The 23157-nt window shown below is 53.1% G+C and overlaps 1 protein-coding gene across 4 annotated transcripts in view; it reads right to left on the bottom strand.

Moving 5' to 3' along the window:
* Positions 1-1336: 1336 nt before the first annotated feature.
* The window catches only part of JDP2 (Jun dimerization protein 2), a 40460-nt gene continuing 18639 nt past the window's right edge, over positions 1337-23157 (bottom strand). For all 4 annotated transcript variants that reach the window (XM_044229704.1, XM_044229705.1, XM_044229706.1 and 1 more), the window contains 2 exons: positions 11651-11755; positions 1337-3888 (listed from right to left, as the gene is read on the bottom strand). In XM_044229704.1, coding sequence (XP_044085639.1) covers positions 3703-3888; positions 11651-11755 — 291 coding nt within the window. In that variant the 3' untranslated portion in view covers positions 1337-3702. The remainder of the gene's footprint in view (positions 3889-11650; positions 11756-23157) is intronic.

Below are 23157 nucleotides of genomic sequence, written 5' to 3'. Positions count from 1 at the left end.
CCAACTTGATTAACATTGTCATTAACCATAACAAGCTCTTCCCAAAGAAAGATGATTTGCCAGTATGGAGAAGTTCATACCAAAATTATAGAAATGTAATATACAGGAGTAAGACGTGTCAATCTCATTACTTTATGCTCAGTCACACCTGACGTGAATAACTGTGTGTATCTGCCTGTGTCTATACCGTATCACATACCTCTGTGAGTGTATTTGTGAGCTTGTGTGTCTGTGTGTATGGTGCTTGTGTGTTGACCATCAGCTCTGTGCCAAGCACAGTGCCAGGCACGGGGGACGCCCCGCATGGAGACTCTATTCTCATTACACTTAGATGCAAAACAAGCTAACTTGCCAGGGAGCGAGGAGAGCTGTAAGAACCTCCAACTCTTAAATTATTGTTGCAGGAGGCGAAGTTATGGCCTCTCAGGGACAGAAACCATGAATATATTATGTTATGTTATAATATATTATGTTATAATATGTTATGTTACGCGGCAAGGGGGAGTTAAGGTTGCATATAGAATTAAAGCTGCTAATCAGTTGACCTTAAAATAAGATTGTCCTTATTATCCAGGTGGGCCCAATATAATCAACACCGGTCCTTAAAAAATGGAAGAGGGAAGGCAGAGGAGTCGGTGTCAGAGTGAGGAGATGTGAGAGAGACTCACCCAGCCACTGCTGGCTTTAGAGAGAGAGAAGGCCACGAGCCAAGGAATGTGGGCAGCCTCCATAAACTGGGAAGGGCAAGAAAACAGACCCCCCCCCACCAGAGCCTGCCAATGGAACGCAGGCCAGCTGACACCTGAATTTTAACCCAGTGAGACCGATTTTGGACTTCCAAACTCCAGAACTTTAAGACATTAAAATTTGTATTGCCTTAAGCTACTAAATCTGTGGTGATTCCTTAGGGCAACAACAAGAAATGAACATGCCTGTGGAAACGGCATTCAGCTCTTTAAAATGCCTCTCCCTCGCTCTGCTTTGAGCCTTAACTTAAAGGTGCGGTGGATCACATTTTACCTCGGGTTGGGTTGAAAAGTCAGCATTTAAGGAGAAACACGTATGTCTTTAATTGCGCAGTTTGCAGAGAGCAGGGACCAGAACCCACTGAAAGCAGATCAACACTCCCCAAGGTGCCTTCACTCCTGGGCTTGGCCTTACTGACTACAAGGGCCAGCTCAACAAATCACACCCTTTGAATTATCTCTCTCTCCCTCTAGGCATTCCATTAAATTTGCATCAATTCAAAGAGCACTTGCTGGTACTCCACTGTAATTTCAGATTTTGTATTTTATTTCCTGAGTTTGCTGTGGAAGGAATGGAAAAACAAAACCTATTTGTGCTGTGGCAAGTTTTCTTTTATTACGAAATATACCAAGCATACAGAAGAATGTGACGATATCACTCCCCTCTGACAAATTCTAACATTATTCCATATTTGATTCCGGTTTTTTAAAATAAATGAAATATTATTCGTACAGTTGAAACCCAGTGTCCTTCTTAGCCTTGCAGATGCTGCCTTCGACCCCCTCTCTCCCCTCCCCCCAGGAGCATTCCCCATTACTGATTTTGATATTTGATTTTTAGAGCAGTCCTGTGCATGCTTTTATAACTCCACTATCCAGTTCTGTGTGTACCCGTAAAAAGTAAAGCATCAGTTTACATGTTCAGGAAGATTGCATACATGGTAGACTGCATATAACCTCTTGCAAATTGCCATCCTCTCCAGCTCAACACTGTGTTCCTGAGATTTATCTGCACCGACACCTGTAACTCTCGTTCATTCTTTTTAGCTGCTGAATAATATTTGAGTCTATAAAAATACAATTTGTTTATATGGTCTTCTCTTCACGTGTATTTAGGCTGTTTCCAGTTTCTCTATTACAAACAGAGCTTCAGTGACACCTTGTCCATTTCCTCGGGCCCCTGTGCTCGAGTTCCTCCAGGGCACAGACTTAGGAGGGAAATTGCTGGGTCAAAGGATGCGTTTCGGGTTAGCATCACCGGTAATTGCCAAATTGCTTTGCACAGGAGTCACACCGATTTCCCACTAGTGGCCTCTGTAAGTTCCCTTTAATTCGTATCCTGACCAACACATACTGGTTTCTGCCCATCTGATTGCTAATGGGTCTTGTCCTTCTTTGGGGTTGCACGGTTGATTCTCACAGCAACTCTGGGCAGAGGCCTCATTTATGACCACCTGGCAGGAAGGCACGGGGAGGCCCAGGGAGGGGATGAGGAGCTCAACACCGATGACTGTGGCCATGCAGGAGCCGAATGAACCTAGGAATCGTGAATCCCAGCATTTGTCGCTAGAAGAGCTGAATACAGAACACAAACTCTGCAGCCACCTTTGGAGAATAGAAGAGAGGAAATCATTGGCACTAGGTCGTAAATAACAACTATCCACACTGGCAGAGAACAAGATAATTGTCATTTTATGGTGACTGCTCAGCTCCTTGGAGATTGGCTGGCACACACAGGGCACATACTCGGGACACTCGCAGAGGAAAGAAACTAAGGAAGTACTGCAGAGTTCCTGAACTTCTCCGAGTCTTGACTTCCGCATCTGTAAAATGGGCATATAAACACTTACCCGGGAGGGCCATGGTGAAAACCCAGGGCGTACAGCAGATGCTCCAAACATCCCCTGATGCCACACACCGGGAGGCCCCCCTGAGCGTGGTTTGCACCCCACTCCCTAGGTAGACACCACAAGAGGCAGCTGAGTAGGTAAGAGTAACGTTTACTGAGCAATACAGGACTGAGTACTATGAAGGGTTTACCAGGATGGAAATGCACCCCACACCCACCCCAGCCACCCCCAACACCCAGAGACGACTACAGTACTTAGGGTTACACACAATGGCCATAACTGCTGGATATCTGCTCGTAACAAACAAACCGTAGCATATTTATACTATATCACATCGAGTGATTATAGAAATCCATATATATATTGCTTGTATAAAATCTTTTTTTTTTTTGTAAAAAATATTAAAAAAAAAAAAAAAGAAAGTATAAAAAAACATGTGCAGTTGAAAGCCCTGCCAGGACAGCCAGTCTGTAAACATTCGGTGAGTATGTGCTTTGGAAGGGCGCCCGCGCCTCGTGCCCGCAGCAAACTCCGGCAGGGCCGCCGAGGGTGCGTCCCGGCTGCTGCTCCCAGCGGGACCCACGCTGGACCCTGGTGGCCTCGCAGCAGGGTTGGGAGGCACGGCCGGGGGCAGGCAGGCTGCAGTTGGTCTCTGAGTTCCATGCCCAGCCACATTTCGTTTGCAAGTCATGGCTTTTCCTGGCTGCTCCGAGGTCCCTCCACAGGCACCCAGCGGAGAGGCCAGAGCGGCGCCCCACGCCATTCGCTGGGGTGTCTCTCTGGCCAGGGGTCTCTGTCCTGCCTTCTTCGAGCTGGGCCCCAGGCACGGCAGCTCCGTCCGAGGGTCTACTTTGGTCTCAGCGCTTGGTCCTTCTGGTTTCGTCAGCCCGTTCTTCCCCTTGTGTGGCTGATCGGAGTTTCACAAAAAAAAAAAAAAAAAAAAAAAAAAAAAAAAAAAAGCCCGGCCGGCGCTGGCTGGGCTGAGCCTCGTTGTCAAGTTTGTCATGCAGCAAGGAAGGGCCCTCTGGGAGCCGTGGTTCTCTCCCCTCTTCCCAAATCCTCCTCCTCGTCCTCCTCGTCCTCCTCCTCCTGCTCCCAACCCATGGTCACTTCTTCTCCAGCTGCTCGAGCAGCGGGTTGCCTTCGGACTCGGGGGTCTTGACGCTGTCCGTCCGGACGATGCAGGTGGGGCGGTGCCGGTTCAGCATCAGAATGAGCTGCTGTCGCTCCTGCTTCAGCTCCTCGATCTGGGTCTTCAGCTCCGCGTTCATGAGTTCCAGCCGCTCAGATTCCTGGAACAGAGACGGGGCTGTAAGCTCTCGCTGGGGACCAGCTCTACCTGGGGAGGTACAAGGCATCCCCGGCTGGCCTCTGTCTGTCTTCTGCCTGTCACATTCCCACTGGAGGAAGCGTTGGGCCCCTGGGGTAAGTGATTTTCTGCAGCAGTGCCCGTCACAGTGGTGACACGGGCCAGAGTCAACGTGGGATGAACCCGGGTTATATTCCGGGGACCAGCCCGTCTCTGGTCCCACCTCCCTCCCCTCACTCAGTGCACTCCAGCCACAGCGACTTCCTTGTTATCACTCAAATATGCCAACACGCTCCCACCTCCTGGCCCTTGCCCCAGAAACAAAGGGTAGGAGAAGAATATGGGTCCAGGGGCACGACAGCAGGGGCAAGAAGGGTCCAGAGGGGGTGAGACGTGGCCCACAGTTGGCAGTGCGGTGGCGAAGTGCTTAGATGTGTGATGTGTAACTGTACACTGGGGATATTTTGGCCTGTGGGATCCCCGAGCCCAGTGGGGTCATGTCATTCCTCCTAAAACATGGGTTTCCTGATTATTAGCCCCAAATCATTTAAACAGCCTCTTCTTTAACCTCTGTTATCAAGAAGCTTTGCCCATGGGGAGGCACTCAGGTGCCATCCTTCTGGATCCAAAATAAAATTTCACATCCCAAGTGAGCTTCCCAGTGAACTTCCAGCTTAGCTGGAGTCCCTTTTTCCAAGGAAAAGAAGTCATGCTGGCCATTTGATTTTGGGGGCGTTCACCTGTTCGGAGTGAGGATAGGGGATGAGCATATATACCAATTCAAGGTTTGGGGGTCAAAACGGTGAAGGCTGAAAAGCTCCTGAATAATGTTTATGGGACTGTGTCTGAAAACCGGCAACCAGTTCGAGAGCTACAGTTTACTCAAGGGCCGGCGACGTTTTCCCACTGGTTCTCAGCTAGGAGTGGTTCTGCCTACCGGGAGACATCCGGATGATGACTGGGGACGTTTTTGGTTGTCACAGGTGGGGAGGGGGTTGCTGCTGGCATCGAGTGGGTAGAGGCTGCGGGGGGGTACCCCTAACTAAGCATCCTGCACAGGACGGCCCCACAAGAAGAACCATCTAGACAGAATGTCCACAGCTAAGGCTGAACAACCTGTAGCAGCAGGGGACAAGCTGTGGTTGCCGTTCCGTGTGCAACAGCTGAGCTGGATGATGCCAGCTTGGCCCAGGGGCCGGCGGGGCCAGGCTGAGCAGCCTCCTTCGGGGGGCCCTCGGGGGGTGCCCACACACACACACCCCAGGGCTGCTGTCTCCCACCCGCTGGCCTGCCTGAACTGTCCTTGCACGGGTCTCTCAGGTCACAGCATGGGAGCCCGGGCAGCTCAGACGGCCAAGATGCACAGGCCTCGTGACCAGACACTGGGGGAGAACAGCCTTGAAAAAGGAAAAAAATGCTCAGGGGGAAAATATTAAAAACCAGCTATGGTGGTTTTTGGTTCAACAGGATGAAGTACCACTGTCCCCTGTTCTCAGAATTCCAAGAGACGTCATCTCCGGGAGCCAGGAGAGAGCCCATGTGGAAACCACGAGTCCATGACCCATCAGTTGGGGTCACGTAGGTGCTCATCTTGGGTGCCTGCTCACTGGGTCTCATGAGCTTATGACCTTGGGGACTTCTCGCAAACCCTCTGGCCGTCTGGTTCCCCCTGAGCCAAGGTTTTAGCTCCAAGTTTGAGTCCTCAGAGGCTCTTCAGGAGTCTCTGCTCAAACACCCACCAGCATTTGTGAGGACTTACAACGAATGTCTTGGGGACCAGGACCCACACAGCGGGGAAGAGCTTACTATGGGCCCATCAGGGGTGCAGGGCTTAGAACACCTTCCAAGAGGCCTAACGGCTAGGTCTGGCCCCAGGTTTAAAACACGGTTGAGTTGAGAGGGTCGGTTGGTGCGGAGGAGACGGACATCAGGAAGGGAGCCCTGAGTGAACACGGACAGAGACACGGGAAATAAGCTGAAGATGTGTTTAGGAGATGAGATCTTCCACTGTGACCAAAGGTCACTTTAGGACAGAAGGGCAGAGAGCCTTCTGGAAGGTGGATTTAGAGTCACATAAGACAAAGCTTCAGGGTTTGGAATCAGAGTCTAGAGCAAGTTTCCTCACTACCCTGAGTCTTTGTTATCTTAAATATAAAAGATGATGCTCGAGACAAACCATAAGTGACTCTTTTTTTTTTTTTTTTTTAAAGATTTTATTTATTTATTTGACAGAGAGAGATCACAAGCAAGCAGAGAGGCAGGCAGAGAGAGAGAGGAGGAAGCAGGCTCCCCGCCGAGCAGAGAGCCCGACGCGGGACTCGATCCCAGGACCCTGAGATCATGACCCGAGCCGAAGGCAGCGGCTTAACCCACTGAGCCACCCAGGCGCCCCATAAGTGACTCTTAATCTCACGAAACAAACTGTGGGTTGCTGGGGGGAGGGGGGTTGGGAGAAGGGGGGTAGGGTTATGGACATTGGGGAGGGTATGTGCTTTTGGGTAAATTGGAAGGGGAGGTGAACCATGAGAGACTATGGACTCTGAAAAACAATCTGAGGGGTTTGAAGTGGCGGAGGGGTGGGAGGTTGGGGTACCAGGTGGTGGGTATTATAGAGGGCACGGCTTGCATGGAGCACTGGGTGTGGTGAAAAAATAATGAATACTGTTTTTCTGAAAATAAATAAATTGGAAAAAAAAAAAAAAGATGATGCTCGTGGGGGATTAAAGGAACTCAGGGAAAGCACTTGTCAACTGAAAGGTTAGGGAGGCTTAAGGAGGAGGCTCAACTTCAAGTGTTGAGCAAGGGCCTCTGAAGAGACAGAAGGAGAAGAAGAGGAGGAGGAGGACGGTTCAGAGAAGCCTGGCAGGCCCAGGTGACTGGATCTGGAGAATGAGAGAGGCTGCCTGGGGGGGGGGGCGGTCCAAGGACTGTGGTGGGGGACAGGGCTGCTGTTTGGGGGTGGCAAGGAAGCTGCTGGGTTGCGTGCAAGTGGACATTAAAAGTGGGCGTGCGCGGGCCAGTGTCAGACACGCCGCAATCCGCACCACGCCTCCCCACCTCCTTGACCACGCGTCGGACCAACGTCACGGACAAACATCCGTGCCACACAGAAACCCAAGCAGGCGAGTGGCTTCACACATTCATTCATCACTGGAACGGCACTGCGTTCTGTTGGTTTTAAAGTGTTAGAATATATCGTGGACCATCCCAAACTCTGACCGGCCGACTGTCAGAACACAACTAAGTGCTTTGTAGTTTTATTTCCTTCTGTTTTGTGGGGTGGTGCTATGTCTTTATTTATTGGGAAAAGTAGAAGCTGAGTTCAGAAGAACCTTTTTTTTTTTTTTTTTTTTTTTTTTAACCACGATTGTAGAACTTGTTTGTGGTTTTATAACAGCAACTACCTGGTCTGTTTTCCTAATTAATTAAGAAACTAGGGGTTTCTGGGCTAGGATCATCACATGTTAATTACGAAGCAAATAACTCTGCTTGCGTTTTTGTTTGTTGTTTTGCCTTCTGGTAGATTTTATTGCCCTAGAGAAAATGAAACCATTTGTTGTTTTAGAATAGAATTAGTGCAAGCGAATGAACATTGTCTTTTCCACTGTGCTCAGCAAAGGCTGGAGAAAAGATACAGGTGAGGGGCTGGGTGTTCTGGCTTTTCATCCTGGCTGTGGGGCCTTGGCCAAGTCAATTCCTTTCTTGGGGCTTCTGTCTCCTTCCAGAAAATAAAATGATTGGCCCAGGGGGCTTTCAGCATTAAGATTCTCTGATTTTATCTTTTTTTTTTTTTTCCCAAAGATTTTATTTACTTATTTGACAGACAGACAGAGATCACAAGTAGGCAGAGAGGCAGGCAGAGAGAGAGGGGGGAGGAAGCAGGTTCCCTGCTGAGCAGAGAGCCTGATGTGGGGCTCGATCCCAGGACCCTGAGATCATGACCTGAGCCGAAGGCAGAGTCTTAACCCACTGAGCCACCCAGGCGCCCCCTCTGATTTTATCTTTTAAAAAAACATTTACCCTGGGGCACCTGGGTGGCTCAGTGGGTTAAAGCCTCTGCCTTCGGCTCAGGTCATGATCCCAGGGTCCTGGGATCGAGCCCCAAGTCGGGCTCTCTGCTCCGCAGGGAGCCTTCTTCCTCCCCTCTCTCTCTCTGCCTGCCTCTCTGCCTACTTGTGCCTTCTCTCTCTGTGTCAAATAAATAAAATCTTTAAAAAAAAAAAAAAAACATTTACCCTAATGCACTTAAAGTAGAGTTCTGCTTCCCAACTTTTTTGGTAAGTATTGGGAAGAAGGCTGGTAGAGCCCCTCCTGAGCCCAAAAGACCTGTCTGAATTAAAATCCCAACTCTGCCACTTGAGCTATGTCCCTGTGAACCAGACCCCAATTTCCCTGAGCCCGGCAACCCAAATAGCGTGCTGGCAGGAGAGGAAGCCCCAGGCTCTAAGTCCCGCCTCAGCTGCTGTGGGGTCTTGAGCAAACTTCCAGCCCTCTGAGGCTCCAAATCCTCACCAGAGAGTGGGGACTACCTCACCACCTTCAGGGTCATGAGATGAAGCCCCATGTTGGGCTCTGTGCTCCGTGGGGAGTCTCCTTGGGATTCTTTCCCTCTGCCCCTTCTCTCTCAAATAATAAATAAATCTTTTTAAAAATAATAAATGAATAAATGGCAAGAGAATTCCTCAGGTCTGTAGCCATCAACACAGCCATCTGTGTCTGTGTCTTAAACCTCACACCCAACTCTGTTTCCAAGGCCAGAGGGGAAGAGAGGAGCCCAGGAGGAGATGGGGACTGGGCTGGATCCAGACAGGCCTGCCCAAACCTCCCTCCCAGACCCTGAGGCCACCAGGGACACCTCCATAGCCAAGTAACTGGCCTCCCCACTGCCCCAATCCCTGTTCCACACTGCAGCCAGAGGGATCTTTCCAAGGCCTGTCTCTCTCCAACGGAAACCTTCCATTGCTCTCCATGACTGCATGATCCATCATCATAATGGGGACACTTGTGAGATGAAAGTGGGAGCTATTGATAAATAGGCCGGGACCAGAGGCATAAAGGGAGATTGCCCTAGACTGTGCAGCACAGAGGATGATCCTACGTAGCAAGGACCTAGCAAGGACCGGGGGCTGCCTGTCCCTCCATTCTCTCCTTTGTACTCTACATTGTAGCTACAGTGTAGCTACAGCTACACTGACATGTTTTTCAATTCTGCAACCATATCCTTAAACACCTCCAGCCTCTAACCTTTGCTTGCACGGTTCCTGCTAAGCCCCTCCATGCTGTCCTTCATCTCATTAGCTCCGTGCCTCTTTTATGTCTCGATAAGCAGTCTTTCCTCAGCGGGGGCTAGGCTAGGACCTCGCGGCGTGTTCTGTCAGCCCGCCCGGCTTGCCCAGTACCTGACGCGGCGCGCATGACCAGTCCCCGCTTCCGTCTACTGTCCCATGCAGCAGACGTCACCTGCAGCAGACGTCACCTGCTTGTCTGATCTGCAGCGGGTACTTGTTACACACTGCATGGGAGGAGGGGGGGATGGAGAGCTGGAGGCAGGGATGGAGGGATGGATGGATAAACAAGGGATAAATGAATTCCAGCTCCAACACTTGCTAGCAGTGTGACTTTGGGAAAGTAATGTGACCTCTTCTGAGCTTTAGGTCAGTCTCTACAATGGCGATAACCAATGTTTATCTTACTGGAATGTTATAAGATTAAACGAGGCATGTGAGATGTCTGCATACAGTAGGTGCTCAGCAAATGTTCCTGGAACATGAAGGACAGCTAGCAGCATTCATCGGGCGCCCTTCACTGCACCAGGGTGTGTTCACTTGGCATATCTTGCCTGCTAACGGGCTGACAAGCCCTGGAAGGCGGGCATCTGGTGTGAGACTTCTCCACTCCCTGCTATGCCCTGCCCAGCTCTTCAGGCACTCAGGGCTGGAAAGGAGGTATGGGACCCTCCATCCGTCTTGGGGCCTGTGGGAGACCTGTGCCTTGGAACCTTCTTGAAAACTTCCAGCCCAGTGTTGGTCCACCATCTCTTCCAAGAAGGCTCCCAGCTCTTGGAATCTAACTCTGACCTGTAACGGCCATTTGCCTACCCCAGATACTCACAGCCCACTGGTGTACACATGGCCCCATGCTGTCTGCACCTATGACCTTGGATTTTCTCTCTGCTTGTTGCAAGCATGAGAAGAAACCCATATATTCCTCAGCATCGGAGAAAACCAAGACCACGTGAGCCTTCTGTCTCCAGCTCCCACAAGAGAGACTATGTCTGCTCCTTCCTATGTGTCCCCCATGGCAGCTGGCACAGTGCTGGGAACTTAGGACATGTCTAAAAATGTCTGTCAATGAATCAATGACTGAGTGAAAGAATGAACACACAGACGGGGCGCCTGGGTGGCTCAGTGGGTGAAAGCCTCTGCCTTTGGCTTAGGTCATGATCCTGGTATCCTGGGATCAAGCCCCGCATTAGGCTTCCTGCTCGGCAGGGGAGCCTGCTTCCTCCTCACTCTCTGCCTGCTTCTCTGCCTACTTGTGATCTCTGCCTGTCAAATAAATAAATAAAAATCTTTAAAAAAAAAAATGAACACACAGATGAATGAATAAATGAATCAGAGCTAGCAGAGTGTTAAGAACAAATGCTTTGAAGTAGCCTCAGGCTTGAATCTCAGTTCTACCACTCAGCTGCTGAGGGTCCTGGGCAAATAACTTAACCTCACTGTGCCCTAGTTTGCCCATCTGTAGAGAGATGATAATGAAGGCACCAACCTCACACAAGTTATCAAGCCAACGAAGAGATAATACACTCACAGGACTCGGCACACTGCCCGACTTTACAAACGTTAGCAACGGCAGCTACCTGCTGCATCCCACAGAACAGAGCCGGAGCCACGGATACTGGTGTTACTATCATTACCTGGTAATGAACAAACGATCCAGAGTGGGACACTGGAGACCACCAGCCTGGACTGATGAGCGTTCCTGGTCATGTCCCTTCACCGACATCTATCATTTTTGAGACGTAGCAAAGGCTTAAGAGCTGGGACTCTGGTTGGGGGCTAGGAGGGTGGTATAGAGAACAAACACCCTGCTTGGCACGGTCCATGTGAAAGGGTCAGGACCCGCTTTGAAGGCCTGGGCGGGGGGTGGGGGAAGGTGACCCCCTCTGGTGGTCTTCACGCATGCAGAGCTGGGTCGGACCCCAAGGTCCCTGAGGGCAGAGGCTTGGGGGTCCCCCCTGGGGGGAGGGGAGGAGGCTGAGGCCAGCCAGATGAGATGCGGGGCTGGACGAGCCCCCTGAAGCTCAGGGTACCAGCTGCCTCTCTGGTGCTAGGAGACTCTCCAGGTGCCAGGAACACGGCTCTCAGCTCAGCGGCTGTCGCCTACATCTTTAGCATACGCCCTAGACGACTTTGGCAGCCACCAGGGTTTCGAAATGAGTCGGCACCGTCCTAGGCCATGTGGGTCCATCAGCACCAGGTCTGATCTCATAGAGGGGACTTGGTTCCTCCCAGCTTCTCTGGTCTTCCGGGGATGTGGCTGGGCGGGATCTGAGGCCAGTGGCCCTGGGTTGTCTTGGGTTGGGGAAGGCGCACTGTCTGGGGGGCAGGGAAGGACCGAGGGGTAGCGGCCGTGGGGACCGATGCCAGCAGGTCCATCTCGATCCCACAGGCTTTGGTAACAAGCTCACTCTGAAGAACGACACGGGTGCCCTGCCCCCCCCAAGCCCCCCCTCCACTCACCCGCTGCAGAAACTCCGTCCGCTCCTTCTTCTTGTTCCGGCAACGGGCTGCTGCCACTTTGTTCTTCTCCCGGCGTCTTTTCCTCCGCTCCTCTTCTTCATCTAGCTGTGAGGGCACAGAGCCGCCGGTCAGACGTGGAGGCAGGCCTGGAGGACAGCGTCCCTCCTGACACACACAGACGGACCGACCGTCCCCCTCCTAACTCACGTCTCGGCAGAAAGTGAGCCGCCCCTGCCTGCCAGCCCACAGCTTCCCGGCTGATGGGATGGAAACGTCTCCCAGCCGGCCCACGGATCCTTCTGGAGCAGGTGGGAAACCTGGGAGGGGTCAGTGGCCCGGGAGAGCAGGGCGGTCAGGTTCTGCCAGGGTTCAGGAGGCTCCGAGCCTGGCAAGTCTACTCACACAGAGGTCCCTTGCCCAGCCCGAGCCTTCTGGGCACTATTTTCCAGGCCGGTGGTTCCCAGGCACTTCCTTTAAAAAATGCCTTGGGCATGAACACAGATTTCACATTCTACTCCCACACACTTCCACCTTCCCGGGCTACCCTCCCTCCTGGTCCTTCCAGAGGCTCCCATCTTCCTCCTGGTGCTCTCAAACAGACTCCCCAGTCTCCTCACCCAGCTCTGATTCTTTTCCCGTCTTCTGCACACTCCTCCCCTGACACCTACCTGCACCCCAGGAGCCCAAGGCTCCCCAGAGCACCCTGAGCTGGACACAAGCAGAGGGGCTTCCTAAGTCTCCAGCTTGGCTTGCTTCTCCCCCGGGACACATTAGAAAGTTCCCCACGCATAAGACAGAGCCCATAAATGGCAAGGTTGCAATTCACAGCCCACCAACCCTGACTTTCAATGGAAGTTGCAGGTTCTGTTGTTTCCTTAGTAATAACAAGAGTTGCTCTCCCATGCCTTTTTCTTAAATGCTTCCCACACAGGTCATGCTATCCTCACAACCAATGAAGAAGGTCCTGTTGCTGACCTATTTTACAGTTGGTGGGACTGAAGACCAAGGCCATCCAACTAAGAAATGGCAGGGTTGGGATTTCAACTCGGATTTCTCTAACTTCAACCTTCCTGCTCTTGACTGACCACAGGGCCCCCACAGCCCCATCAGGATCAGTTCGATGCGGTGCCTCTCGCTGCCGGTTAGCTACCAGGAGGATCTGGAGGACACACGGGACCAGCTGGGCAGGGGACAGCCTAGAGTCAGAGGCCACTAGAGAAGTCGTCGGATTGCTCTGGGCTTGCCAACTCTCTCACTTCTCCAGCCAGTGGGGGTGAATCTGGCAGCCTGAGGCCTGGAACAAGGTCTCAGCCCACAGGGCTCCAGGCCAGGAAAATAAACAGCCTCTCTCCGTGCACTCCCAGCATGCTCTAGGAGCTGAGGACCCAGAGCCTGGCCGGAGACCAGCACCCACGGCCATCGGCACAGGCCTTGGTGAGGCAGCCCTTTCTCCTTCTCCACCACCTCTGAGCTTTTCCCTGACCCACACCCACCCCTCCTGGGAGGCTGGCGGGAGAGGCTCCTTGTCAACACCGCCACACCCAAGCACCTCCCAGCCCCTTGGCCTCCCTTGAAACAGAACCAGAAGTGACAGCCCCTTTGGCTGACCTGCATCTGGGAAAATAGAAACCCGGACAAAATTGATTCCGCCCAACCTCAACCTCACCCCCAGCACCGCCAAGGTAACCGTGACGACAGGCAGAGGGAAGGAACTGGAGGAAGTGGCTGGCAGTGCAATCTCCCCTCGGCCAGGAGGGTTTGCCCACAAACTGCCGAGGTGATGTGTGCAACCCGGGCAGAGTGCGGGGCTCACGGGGCCGGGGCAAGCCGGGGTCCTGGCAGGGAAGCCACTTCCCAGGAGATACAAGCTCTGTCCTCCAAGATCCCACCACCAGACCTGCACAGAGCCAGACACAAACGGAAGCTGCTCCTGCCACAGATTCGAAGGGGCTCAGTGCTGGGCATTTAAGAGCTCAGCTGGGCCAGGCTGATGCCCACATGGGGGGCTGCTCCAGCCTCCCTGTCCCGCCTCATCCACCCCCTCCAGCCATCACCCTTTCTCAAAATGTCTCCCCCTTCTCCATGCCAGCTGGACCCTCCTGAGATGACCTTCCTTTCCTCCTTGAACTCTTACTCCACCTTCAAGAGCAAATGTCACCTCTCCCAGGAAGGCTCTTCTGACTCCCCAGACAGAATTAACTGCTTTGTGCTGCCGCAGCACTGAGTACCCTACTGTAAGAGTCTCTCTCATGTCCCGTCATATTTGTCCTCCCTGCTAGGCTGAAGGATGGGGAACCTGAACAGCCCCAACATCTGGCCAGAACATGGCGCTTCATACGGGCTCAGCAAATGTTAGTCGAATGAATGAAATAAAAGATGCCAGGGAAAGATGGCACAGGTTTGGATTCTAGAATTATAAAAGCGATTTATTGCCTGTGTTTGTCTCTGCATAAGCCTTTCCTTGGTGCTAGTAAGAAGCCTTTTCCACCAGGGTTGGCCTCTTCGGTCTGCCTGCAGGAGGCCAGCAAAGGTTGGGGGTTCAGTCCTGTCTTCCCCAGAAGCACATGGACCACAGAGCCTCGATCCGGGGCAGGCCCCTGATGCGTACAGCGGGTCTGCACAAATCCTGAATAGGCCCGGACACAGTCTGGGCTGGGCAGTGAAGTTTAACCCCTGCTAAATTCCCATGGCCCCCCAGTAGCCTTCAAGCCCACCCTCCAGGCCTCTCCTGCACCCCTGCTCCCTCTCAGCTGACATCTCCCAATAAAGCCAGAAATGGCCCGAAGCCCCACGACCACACCTCCCCCAGGGACACCGCAAGGCATCTTCCCCAAATCCTCCTGCCGCTACACAAGAGCCCTCCGGGAACATTTAGAAAACAGCAGCTGAAGTCCTGCCAAAAATAAGAGGGGAGCTGGGCAGTGCCCTCAGCCTTCTCTTCCCCCACAGGCACTCTGTGTCCCCTGCCTGGGCCAGAAGGGAGACCGCCCTGCACCGCTGCCACGGCCTCCAGCCTCCTCCCAGCCTTCCCTCCCCACAGGTCAAGGCTACTTTCCACGGCTCCGATGTGCCCCAGGGTCCCTCAAGCACTTGGCCGGGACGGGGTGAGGCAGCAGACAGCATTCTCGCCACACACAGTTCAGCCCTCTAAAACGGGAACCCCAAAATGGGGCATGACGATTTGTTTTCTGCAGATACAGCTGGAATTTACGAGAATATTTAAGAGGGAGGCAGCTGGACACATTTAAAGACCCAGGAGATGGGTGCGTGTTCTCAAAGTGAGCTCTGGCTCTCCCCGGTTCCCAGGAAGGCCCAGGGCAAAGCTGTCGGTGTTCTGGGGGGAGAAGAGAGGGGTACCCCTGTGCCACACTTCCCATTGGAGGGACAGGCTTGGGGACCCATAGCCGAGAGGGTCCTCCTGCCAGGCAGTCCCTCCTCAGAGAGGTTGTTCTTAGAGCTCTGCTGTGGGGCTGGGGGACGTGAGCCCCTGACCACGGCTGACTGGACGAGGTGTGAACGGCTGACCAAGCTGGGCTGCGTTCACTCCTGGAAATCTGAAATCGGGCTGCTGGGCCGGGGGGCAGCCAGCTTCAACCCTGGGCCCTGAGAGGCAGAAAGACCAGGATACTGATGTTCGGAGACGAGCAGAAACCGAACACCCTGTGTCGGGACAGAAAGAAACACTCAGCCAGAGAGGGGCATCGGGGAGACAAAGAGAGGGAGTGGGTGACAGAGAGGAAAGCAGGGCCAGCCCCCGGGTGCGGCCAGGGAGGCGCCCAGGACACACAGCGAAGGAGGCGCTGATTCTCCAGCTCATGCAGGCCCGGGACCGCCACCCGAGACTGACTGCCTCCTTCAACGGCCTCTTGCAGGGTATCCTGTTTGCCTCACCCCATCCAGGCAGAGAGAGAGAGAGAGAGAGAGAGCGAGCTCCGGACAGAGAAGGTGATGACAGAGATGGAGAGGAAAGAGAGAAACACAGAGACAAAGAGGCAGAGCCTTTAGAAAGAGGAACACAGAGGCATGAACAGAGGTCGGTGGTTCATTCAGGCTGAGAGGACAGACAGAAAGCACATGCGGAGAATCCTCGGGATTCCACCCCTGGAGGGGCCCTTGGGTCCTGCCCCTTGGATCCCCGATGCATACCCCTGAAACTACCCTGAAAAATTCCTCTTGTGGCCTGAAGGGAGTTTGAGAAGGTTTCCGCCTCTGGGACACCAGGGTCTCTTCCTTAGGAAATCAGGTGATGCCAGATAATAATGGAGGAGCAGAAGGTGTCCCCCAGGGATTCGGGGGGGGGGCGGGAATCACTGCTACCCAGGAGCCATGCTTCTAGAACACGGAGAATATAGCAGATATTCTGGGATGGGATGCAGAAGGACTTGAGCAAACAGAGGTGGGTCACCTCAGCAGGCATCAAATCCTTGGGCCTAGAAGTCCCAGCAGGCTAATCCGTCTCAGGAGACCATCTAGGACAGTCCTGTTACCCTCCCCCATTTTTACAGATGATAAAGCAAAGATATCAAGGCTGTCTGGGGAGCAGGGACAGCTTCGAATCCAGGCCTTTTGGCCTCAGGGCCCAAGCATCTCCTGCTCTTTGAAGGGCTGGTGGTCTCTGTCACGGCCCCCCACGTCCTTTCAGCTCTGCTCCGCGGGAGACCGGACTGTAAAGCTTCTGGCTCTGAGGGCCATGACTATGTTGTTCTCGTTCCGATTTGGGTCTTTTAAAATAAATACAATTCATTGCACAAGGAACGCTGGATGGATCCCGTCCAAGCTGACCGGCGTTGAGGAGGGGGCCCCCCGCCACTCCCCTCTCGCAGGCCATGTGGCTTTCACGTGGTGGCAACCTTCGTCCGGACTTGACTTTGAATTCTGATATTTCATAAGCATTTCCAAAAATATATCTGGCAGGGCCCACAAAGAGATAGGACAAGAAAGAGCGATGACGCTGTGTAACCCGGGGCGCCGGACATAGGGCCGCTCTCCCACGGACGGAGCAATGAAGGCGAGAGAAGTCAGGCAGGCGACAAGCCCCCAACACTCGCCAGAGGGCCGGAGGTCTGAGAGGCCATGTCGTGCGCTAGGAACCATAGCACGGACAGACAGAAGCAGGCCGAGTGGAGACTCAGGGCATCAGGGCGGTCAGCCCGGCCTTCAGGGCCTCCGAGGCCTGTGTGCTCCTGGGCAAGTCTGGAGTCCAGACTTGAGCCCAGACATGGCCTCTCTGAGCCTCTGAGTCTCCCCGTGCAAGGAAAGCACTGAGCACTACAGCCCAAGCTTGTAACAAGGACTGAGTTCTAGTCCAGAACTAGTCTAGCCCAGGGCCTGGGACACAGGACGTGTCCGCCACGTGCCAGATCTCGGGCCTGCCTTCCCAGGTGAGGTAGGGAGGCAGTGCTGGCACAGCCTGGGGCACACCCACCCCCCATGTGGCGGAATCTGGCACAGGAGACCCAAGGTGGGGGACGTGGAGGGAGGCAGGCTTGAGGGTGCTTTAAGGCACACAAGCTGTCCATAGCAGCCCTACAGCCTCCATGTTAAGCCCCAGCCGGGCACACTAGGGTCCCACCCCCCCACAGGAGCCACACGGCACGGAGGAGCCACATTTCAACACCAGGGACCCACGAGCACCCTGGGAAGTAAACACCCAAATACCAAACATACCAGACATTCCCCCACATAAACACGGCTGCGCTGAGCCCAGGCTGCGGTTCCTCGCCACTCCCCTGTCCAGCCACGCATCCACACACAGAGCAGGGCAGTTCAGGGGCAAGACCTCTGCAAGCCAGCAGGGCCAGGCCCACAATCCTCCTCCTCCACAATTCCTCCTCCCCGGGGGAGGAATGAGGAAACCCCGGGGGCCTCCGTCCAACACTCTGGCTGACCCCACCACCCCCACCCCGCAGGGGCCAAGCCCCCTTTCCCATCAGCATCTCTCCAGGGCCCGAGCCTCTGGAAACCTTCTGCCCTCCTCTCCTGTCTTCTCCAGCAAGCCTCCCCCTCTCTCAACGGCCGTAGTCTGGATGTCAGCTGTGAAATCCTGGGCAGGGCCGTAAGAGAAAATTCAAGCCAAATGGTCAGTCTAAGGCTCGAGTTGCAAACTCAAGTCACCTCCAGGGGCCCAGCAAGGAACCATTAGTGAAGAAAGAGGGCTGGACGGGGCTGGGGTCTGCAGACAGGAACACCCCAGCTGGCCCCACACCGGCCGCATGGCCTCGGCACGGACAGATATTCCAAGTTTTCAAGGCTTGCTGAAAATATGAGTTTTTAAGGAAAATCTTCCAGTTTTCAAAGTTGGCAACAAATTCCATCTTGAAAAGAACACTAAGTGCTGAGCATGTGTGGGCAGCTGATTTAAGGACCCCCAGCAGGGGACAGACCCCGGCAGGGTGGGTCCCCAGACACTTGGCTCTAGTCACCGAGATGTCCCCCTCCAGGACCGTGGGCCAATCAGTTTCTCTCTCCCATCCTCTGGCTCATCTTTAATAAACACAATATTGCCTACTTCTTGCTAACCTTTAACACCTTTCTTTGCAAGGGGGGTTTTAGGGGCATCTCTCCCAGGCGAGGAAACAAGGCAAAGGTCAGCCCAAGGTTGCCAAGCCAGGAGTAGACAGGGCTCCGAATCCATGATGTCACACTGCCTTCCGACAGGGGGCTGGACTCAAAGCTCCCACAGGCGGCAGCCAGCTCTGACGTCCCCGGGTTTTTACTCCCCCAGCCTTCAAGAGCAGTGTTGGTCTGACTGAGGGGAGAGGCAGGAGGATGTGGGAAGGATACCTTTTCCCTTTTAAAAAGTTTCAGAAAGAGTCACTTCACAGACTCTTAGAGCCAGAAAGGGGAAACCCCTTAGCCAACCTCTGCATTTTATAGATGAGAAGACTGAGTCCCAGAGAAGGGAGTGGTTTCCTCCAAGACTCACACTAGAGGGTAGGGCCTGGGTCCTCACGGAGGAGTCCAAAGGATGCTGCTTGCTCAGCTCCCCCCTGCCCCCGGGGCCTTCTGGCTCCACCTGACTCCCTCTTTCTAGAATTCTCTGTGCTCTGGAAGCACAACCCTGACCTCGTCTGTCCCTCTTCTACTTCTCTGGCCTCTCCTTTTCTGTCCCTTGCCCAGGACCCTCTTCCTGTCCCCTTCAGGCTGATGTCTCCCAGGGTCCCACCCTGGCCTGTGGCTTTTCTCACTCCACGTGCACCAGCCACAGATCACTGTGCTTTTGGCCGCCATCTGTGTACGAATGCCAACCAGATCTCTGGCATGAGGCCAAAACATCCAGCTGATGGTCTGGGTGTTCAATCTGGATGTCCCTCAGCCCCTCAAAGTCTTTATCCTTGATTAGCTACTTCCTTCTACTCTTGCCCCAGGCTAGCACTGTGTGCTCACTGGACGGAGACATTCAGGCCTCCCTGCTCACTCATGTGTCCTTCTCTTTATGTCCAGTTTTGGCTACCCAGGCCGTCCCATTCTACATCCTGAATCCTCCTTTTCCGCATTGCCACTTTCTAGGCCTTCCTTCCCTCTCTCTCTCTCTCTCCTAGACCTCCTAGGAGGCCTCCTGACCCTGCACAGCCCTATCCTCCATCCTAGCCACGAGAGGGGAATCTTTCGAGAATGCAAATCTGACCCAGTTACCGGTCTTGGGTCCTCATCACCCTCAGGATAGAGCTCAAGCTCCTTAATGTGTCAAGTAAGGGAGGCTTTGACTTGGCCTCATGAACTCTGGTCTCAGCTGCCATCTGTCCCCCCCCCACCCTCCATGTTACTGCGGCCCTGACCCTCTCCATACCCCACACTCCACAGGCCACATGCCTTTGCTGTCTCCTTGGCTTCTTCTCACCCTGTACATTCAGCTCAAGCATCACCACCTACAGGAAGCCCTCCTTGGTTCTCATCCCTTCCAGGCTGAGGAGGTGTCCTTTTGCTCTGGGCTCCCATAGAATTCTGAGCTTATCCTGGAGCCTGTCGTGCTGTATTGTGACCTTAGTTTCTGCCCCCTCCACGAAACTGGGAGTTCTGTGAGAGCAGGACGCGTGTCTCGTTGGCTTTCTGTGTGCTCTGCACCTTGCTGAGTTTGTGGCCACCCGGAGTGCACACTACATGTTTGCTAAAAGGAGGCCTGATCCACAGAGCTGGGGACCTGGGCGAGACTCCTCACGCCCATTCCGTGCCCTCTCCACTTCAGCCCGGATGCCCCCCCGGCCAGGCTACAGCGAACACACGCACCTAGGAGCAAACCCACATGGTGGGTGCCGGGCTCACTCAAAGCATCAAGCCAGCCCAGCCAGCCACCAGGTGAAGGCTCTGAGTGAGCAAGAGCTGCCAGGGGCAAGGCCTCCCCCTGCCAGGATGACTCACTCGGCTCCGCTGGCTGCGAGCGCAGGTGGGTAGGGACCCGCTCAGCGCACTCGCACTCGGCGTCCACAGGAAGTGGCGGGGAGTGGCGGGGCTGCAAAGTAAGCCCCGTCCTGAGGTTCCGGAACTGAGCAGACCTAGAGATCCTAGCACCCTGTGGCACCCACAGGCCAGGAAGCTCAAGCTCAAAGAAGGGGAGGAAGTCTGCCTCCGTCCCCGGTCAGATGGTGGCAGGACCAATCTGAACACCACCGCTTCCTAAACACCTTCTAGAGGGAGGGAACGCTTTCTTTTTGTACTGAAAGCCTGACACTGCTGCCATTGTTGGGGCATCAGAGCCCACGGTGGGGGGAGGGGGATGCAGGGCCTTTAGGGCAGGGTGGGGGATCAATCCCAACTGAACTGACTTCAGTCTCCACACATCTCAGCAAGACAAAGCATCCCCCTGACCTTGGCCCTCCCAGCCCCCTGTCCTCAGCAAGAACCTTCTCCTGGGTTAAGAGAACCTGGAAAACAATAAGCTGCTGAGGCTTGGGGCTGGTTTCTATGAGCAGAATAGGGAAGGGCCATTCTCTCCGAAAGCAGCGGAGAACAGCCCGTTTCCACTGCTAAGAAAAGACAGCATTGTGTTTGGAACAAAGCCTGAACAAGCCAGCTGGGCACGGTGACACCCATTTGTGGATGGTCCTGCAGAGAAAAGCACAAACGCTGTTCCTGCAAAAGGGAGCTCGGGGCCTGGAGACACGGGAAAAATCACCTTGGCCGGGATGGAGAGTCGAGCATAGGACAGAAAGGAGCTGATGATTGTCAGGAAAACCTTTTGCTAGAGAAGAGCTATTTGAAGAATGATGGCTTTTGTTGAAATACGTCTTTTTCAGGCCTGTTTCATATTTATGGTTTGGTGAGGTTTCATTTCCCACGAGGCCATCAGTCAATTTTCTTGCCCAATTGATATTCGATTCAAAAGATGAGAAAGGGAGAGAAACAGTGGCCCCCACCCGCAAAAGACTGGTAAGGAGCAGAATATATCTGGCAGGGAAAATCAATTTTCTCGGAAAGAGTTAAGAACACAGTTAAAACCAATTCTTTAACAACAGCAGTGTAATGTGCCTTGATTATACTAGGGTAAAAAAAAAAAAAACCAAAAACCAAAAAAAAACACAGACAAGAGCTCCTGCAAAATGACTACCTACAATTAAATGAAAATGCAGTTGTTGCAAAGAATTTTCATGAGCAGAGCTGTTCTCAAAGTCCCGAGTTGGCCAAAGTAGTAGAACGTTTCAAGTACCATCATCCTATTAAAGCCTTGGAAGTCATTTGTCTTTCATCATGAAGGTGAAAATCAAGGTCCTTGGCTTAATTATTCTCCACCAATGCTGTTCGGTTTCATCTGTATGCAGGGTGTGCAGCTAAAACAAGGATTTCAGCCAATTTCTTTCAGGCATAAGGCATAGATAACAGACAAATCACTGAGCAGAACAGGCGACCTCTATTTTGCGGGTACTGAACTCTGGCTAATAAAAATCCCACCCAGGTGACGCGACCAGATGAATTCACAGCCAGGGATGCCTTGGCCCGGAGGATGGAGGGGTTTCACCATGGGTGATACATGTAAGGAAATGGATGCAATAAAAGTTGAGAGATGGGGAAGGAAGGGCTTTGCAGCACGCAGGCAGGTAGGGGTGGGGGTGGGGTGGGGGTTGGGTGGGGTGGGGTGGAGCCAGAGAGCTCTCCCAGCCCCAGGTTCTCCGAGCAAAGCCCTGAGAACTCCAGCCAGCTACAGCGATGAACAGCTTATCTGATCTTCCCTCTGAAACTATAAAGCAGCTTCATTAATTCAGAAATCCCTTAGGCTGTGAATGCTGGCAGCGGGGAGGTTCTCAATACCTGGAAATAACTGGTTTGGAAATGTCTGCAAACTCAGAAGGCCTTCCCGCCTCACACAAACTCAGGTGCCGCACACATGAATGGACAGCTGATGGCGTGCAGGTCCCTCCAGACAGTTTGAGATCGCTGTCGAGAAAAACGTGTTCTTAGACCCTCGTAGCATTCTCAGAGAGGATCATGGTCAGTCGGAGCTGGAAGAGACGCTAGGGTCATCTAAACCTGCAGAGAGGGCACCTGGATGGCTCGGCGGGTTAAGCGTTCGCCTTCGACTCAGGTCATCATCCTGGGGTCCCGGGATAGTGTCCCATGTCGGACTCCCTGCTCTGCGGAGAGTCTGCTTCTCCCTCTGCCCCTCCCCTGGCCCCCACTTATTCTCTCAATCTCTCTCTCTCTCTCCCTCTCTCTCTCAAATAAATAAAATCTTAAAAACAAAACAAAACAAAACAAAAACCGCAGAGAGCATCAGAATGCTCCGGAGGGCTTGTTTCCTCCCAGATTTCTGGACCCCACCTTCTAGAATAGCTGCTTCAGTAGTCTCAGAACGAGACCCCAAGAACTTTTAACGTGCTCCGGGATGCTGGTCCACTGCTCTGCAGACCCCACTTGGAGGTGCGCCAACGTGAGCCAGTGGATTTCCGATTGGTTTCAGCAGCAGAAGTCTCTTGCTCAGATAATACCGCACTATACTAAACAGACACAGGCAGTATTTTATTAAGGGGCTCACATTGTATCACAGACTTACTGTAGTCATTCAGTGAGAACAATAAGGTGTGTTGTGACTGATGTAAAGCCTTTCGCTCTGAGGTTATGGGGAACAGCTGTGGATTTCTGACAGCCTCAGGATCCAAATTATTCCCATCTCAGGTTCCCTTGCACACGCAGATCAGTAATTACCAGTGGCACGTGTGTGAATACGGACACAGGTAAATCACACCATACCAGCTTGCCCTGCTTGCTCATCAGTTAAAGAGGAGTAGCAGGGAAAGCTCTGTTCTGAAGTCTACACAAAGTCAATTAACCTGGCGGCAGGCATCGCCCCCGTGGCGCTCCCCGAAGTGTTAGATTTGATAACTAATTGGTATGAGCATGTGTGTGGGTCTTGATTTTAAAAAAGCACAGAATAAAATTATGCTTTAAAAATGACTTAACCTCTCAAAATCTCAGTTCTCTCACAACCAATGACACCAATAACACCCACCCGCTGTACGGTTGTTAAACAGATCAAAAGAGATGATGTCTACAAAAGCAGTTTGCAAACTATAAAG

The sequence above is a fragment of the Neovison vison genome, chromosome 13 (assembly GCF_020171115.1).
Source record: "Neovison vison isolate M4711 chromosome 13, ASM_NN_V1, whole genome shotgun sequence".
Classification (NCBI taxonomy): domain Eukaryota; kingdom Metazoa; phylum Chordata; class Mammalia; order Carnivora; family Mustelidae; genus Neogale; species Neogale vison.
The sequence above is the reverse complement of the archived record's forward strand: the minus strand, read 5'-3'. Positions and strand labels throughout refer to the sequence as shown.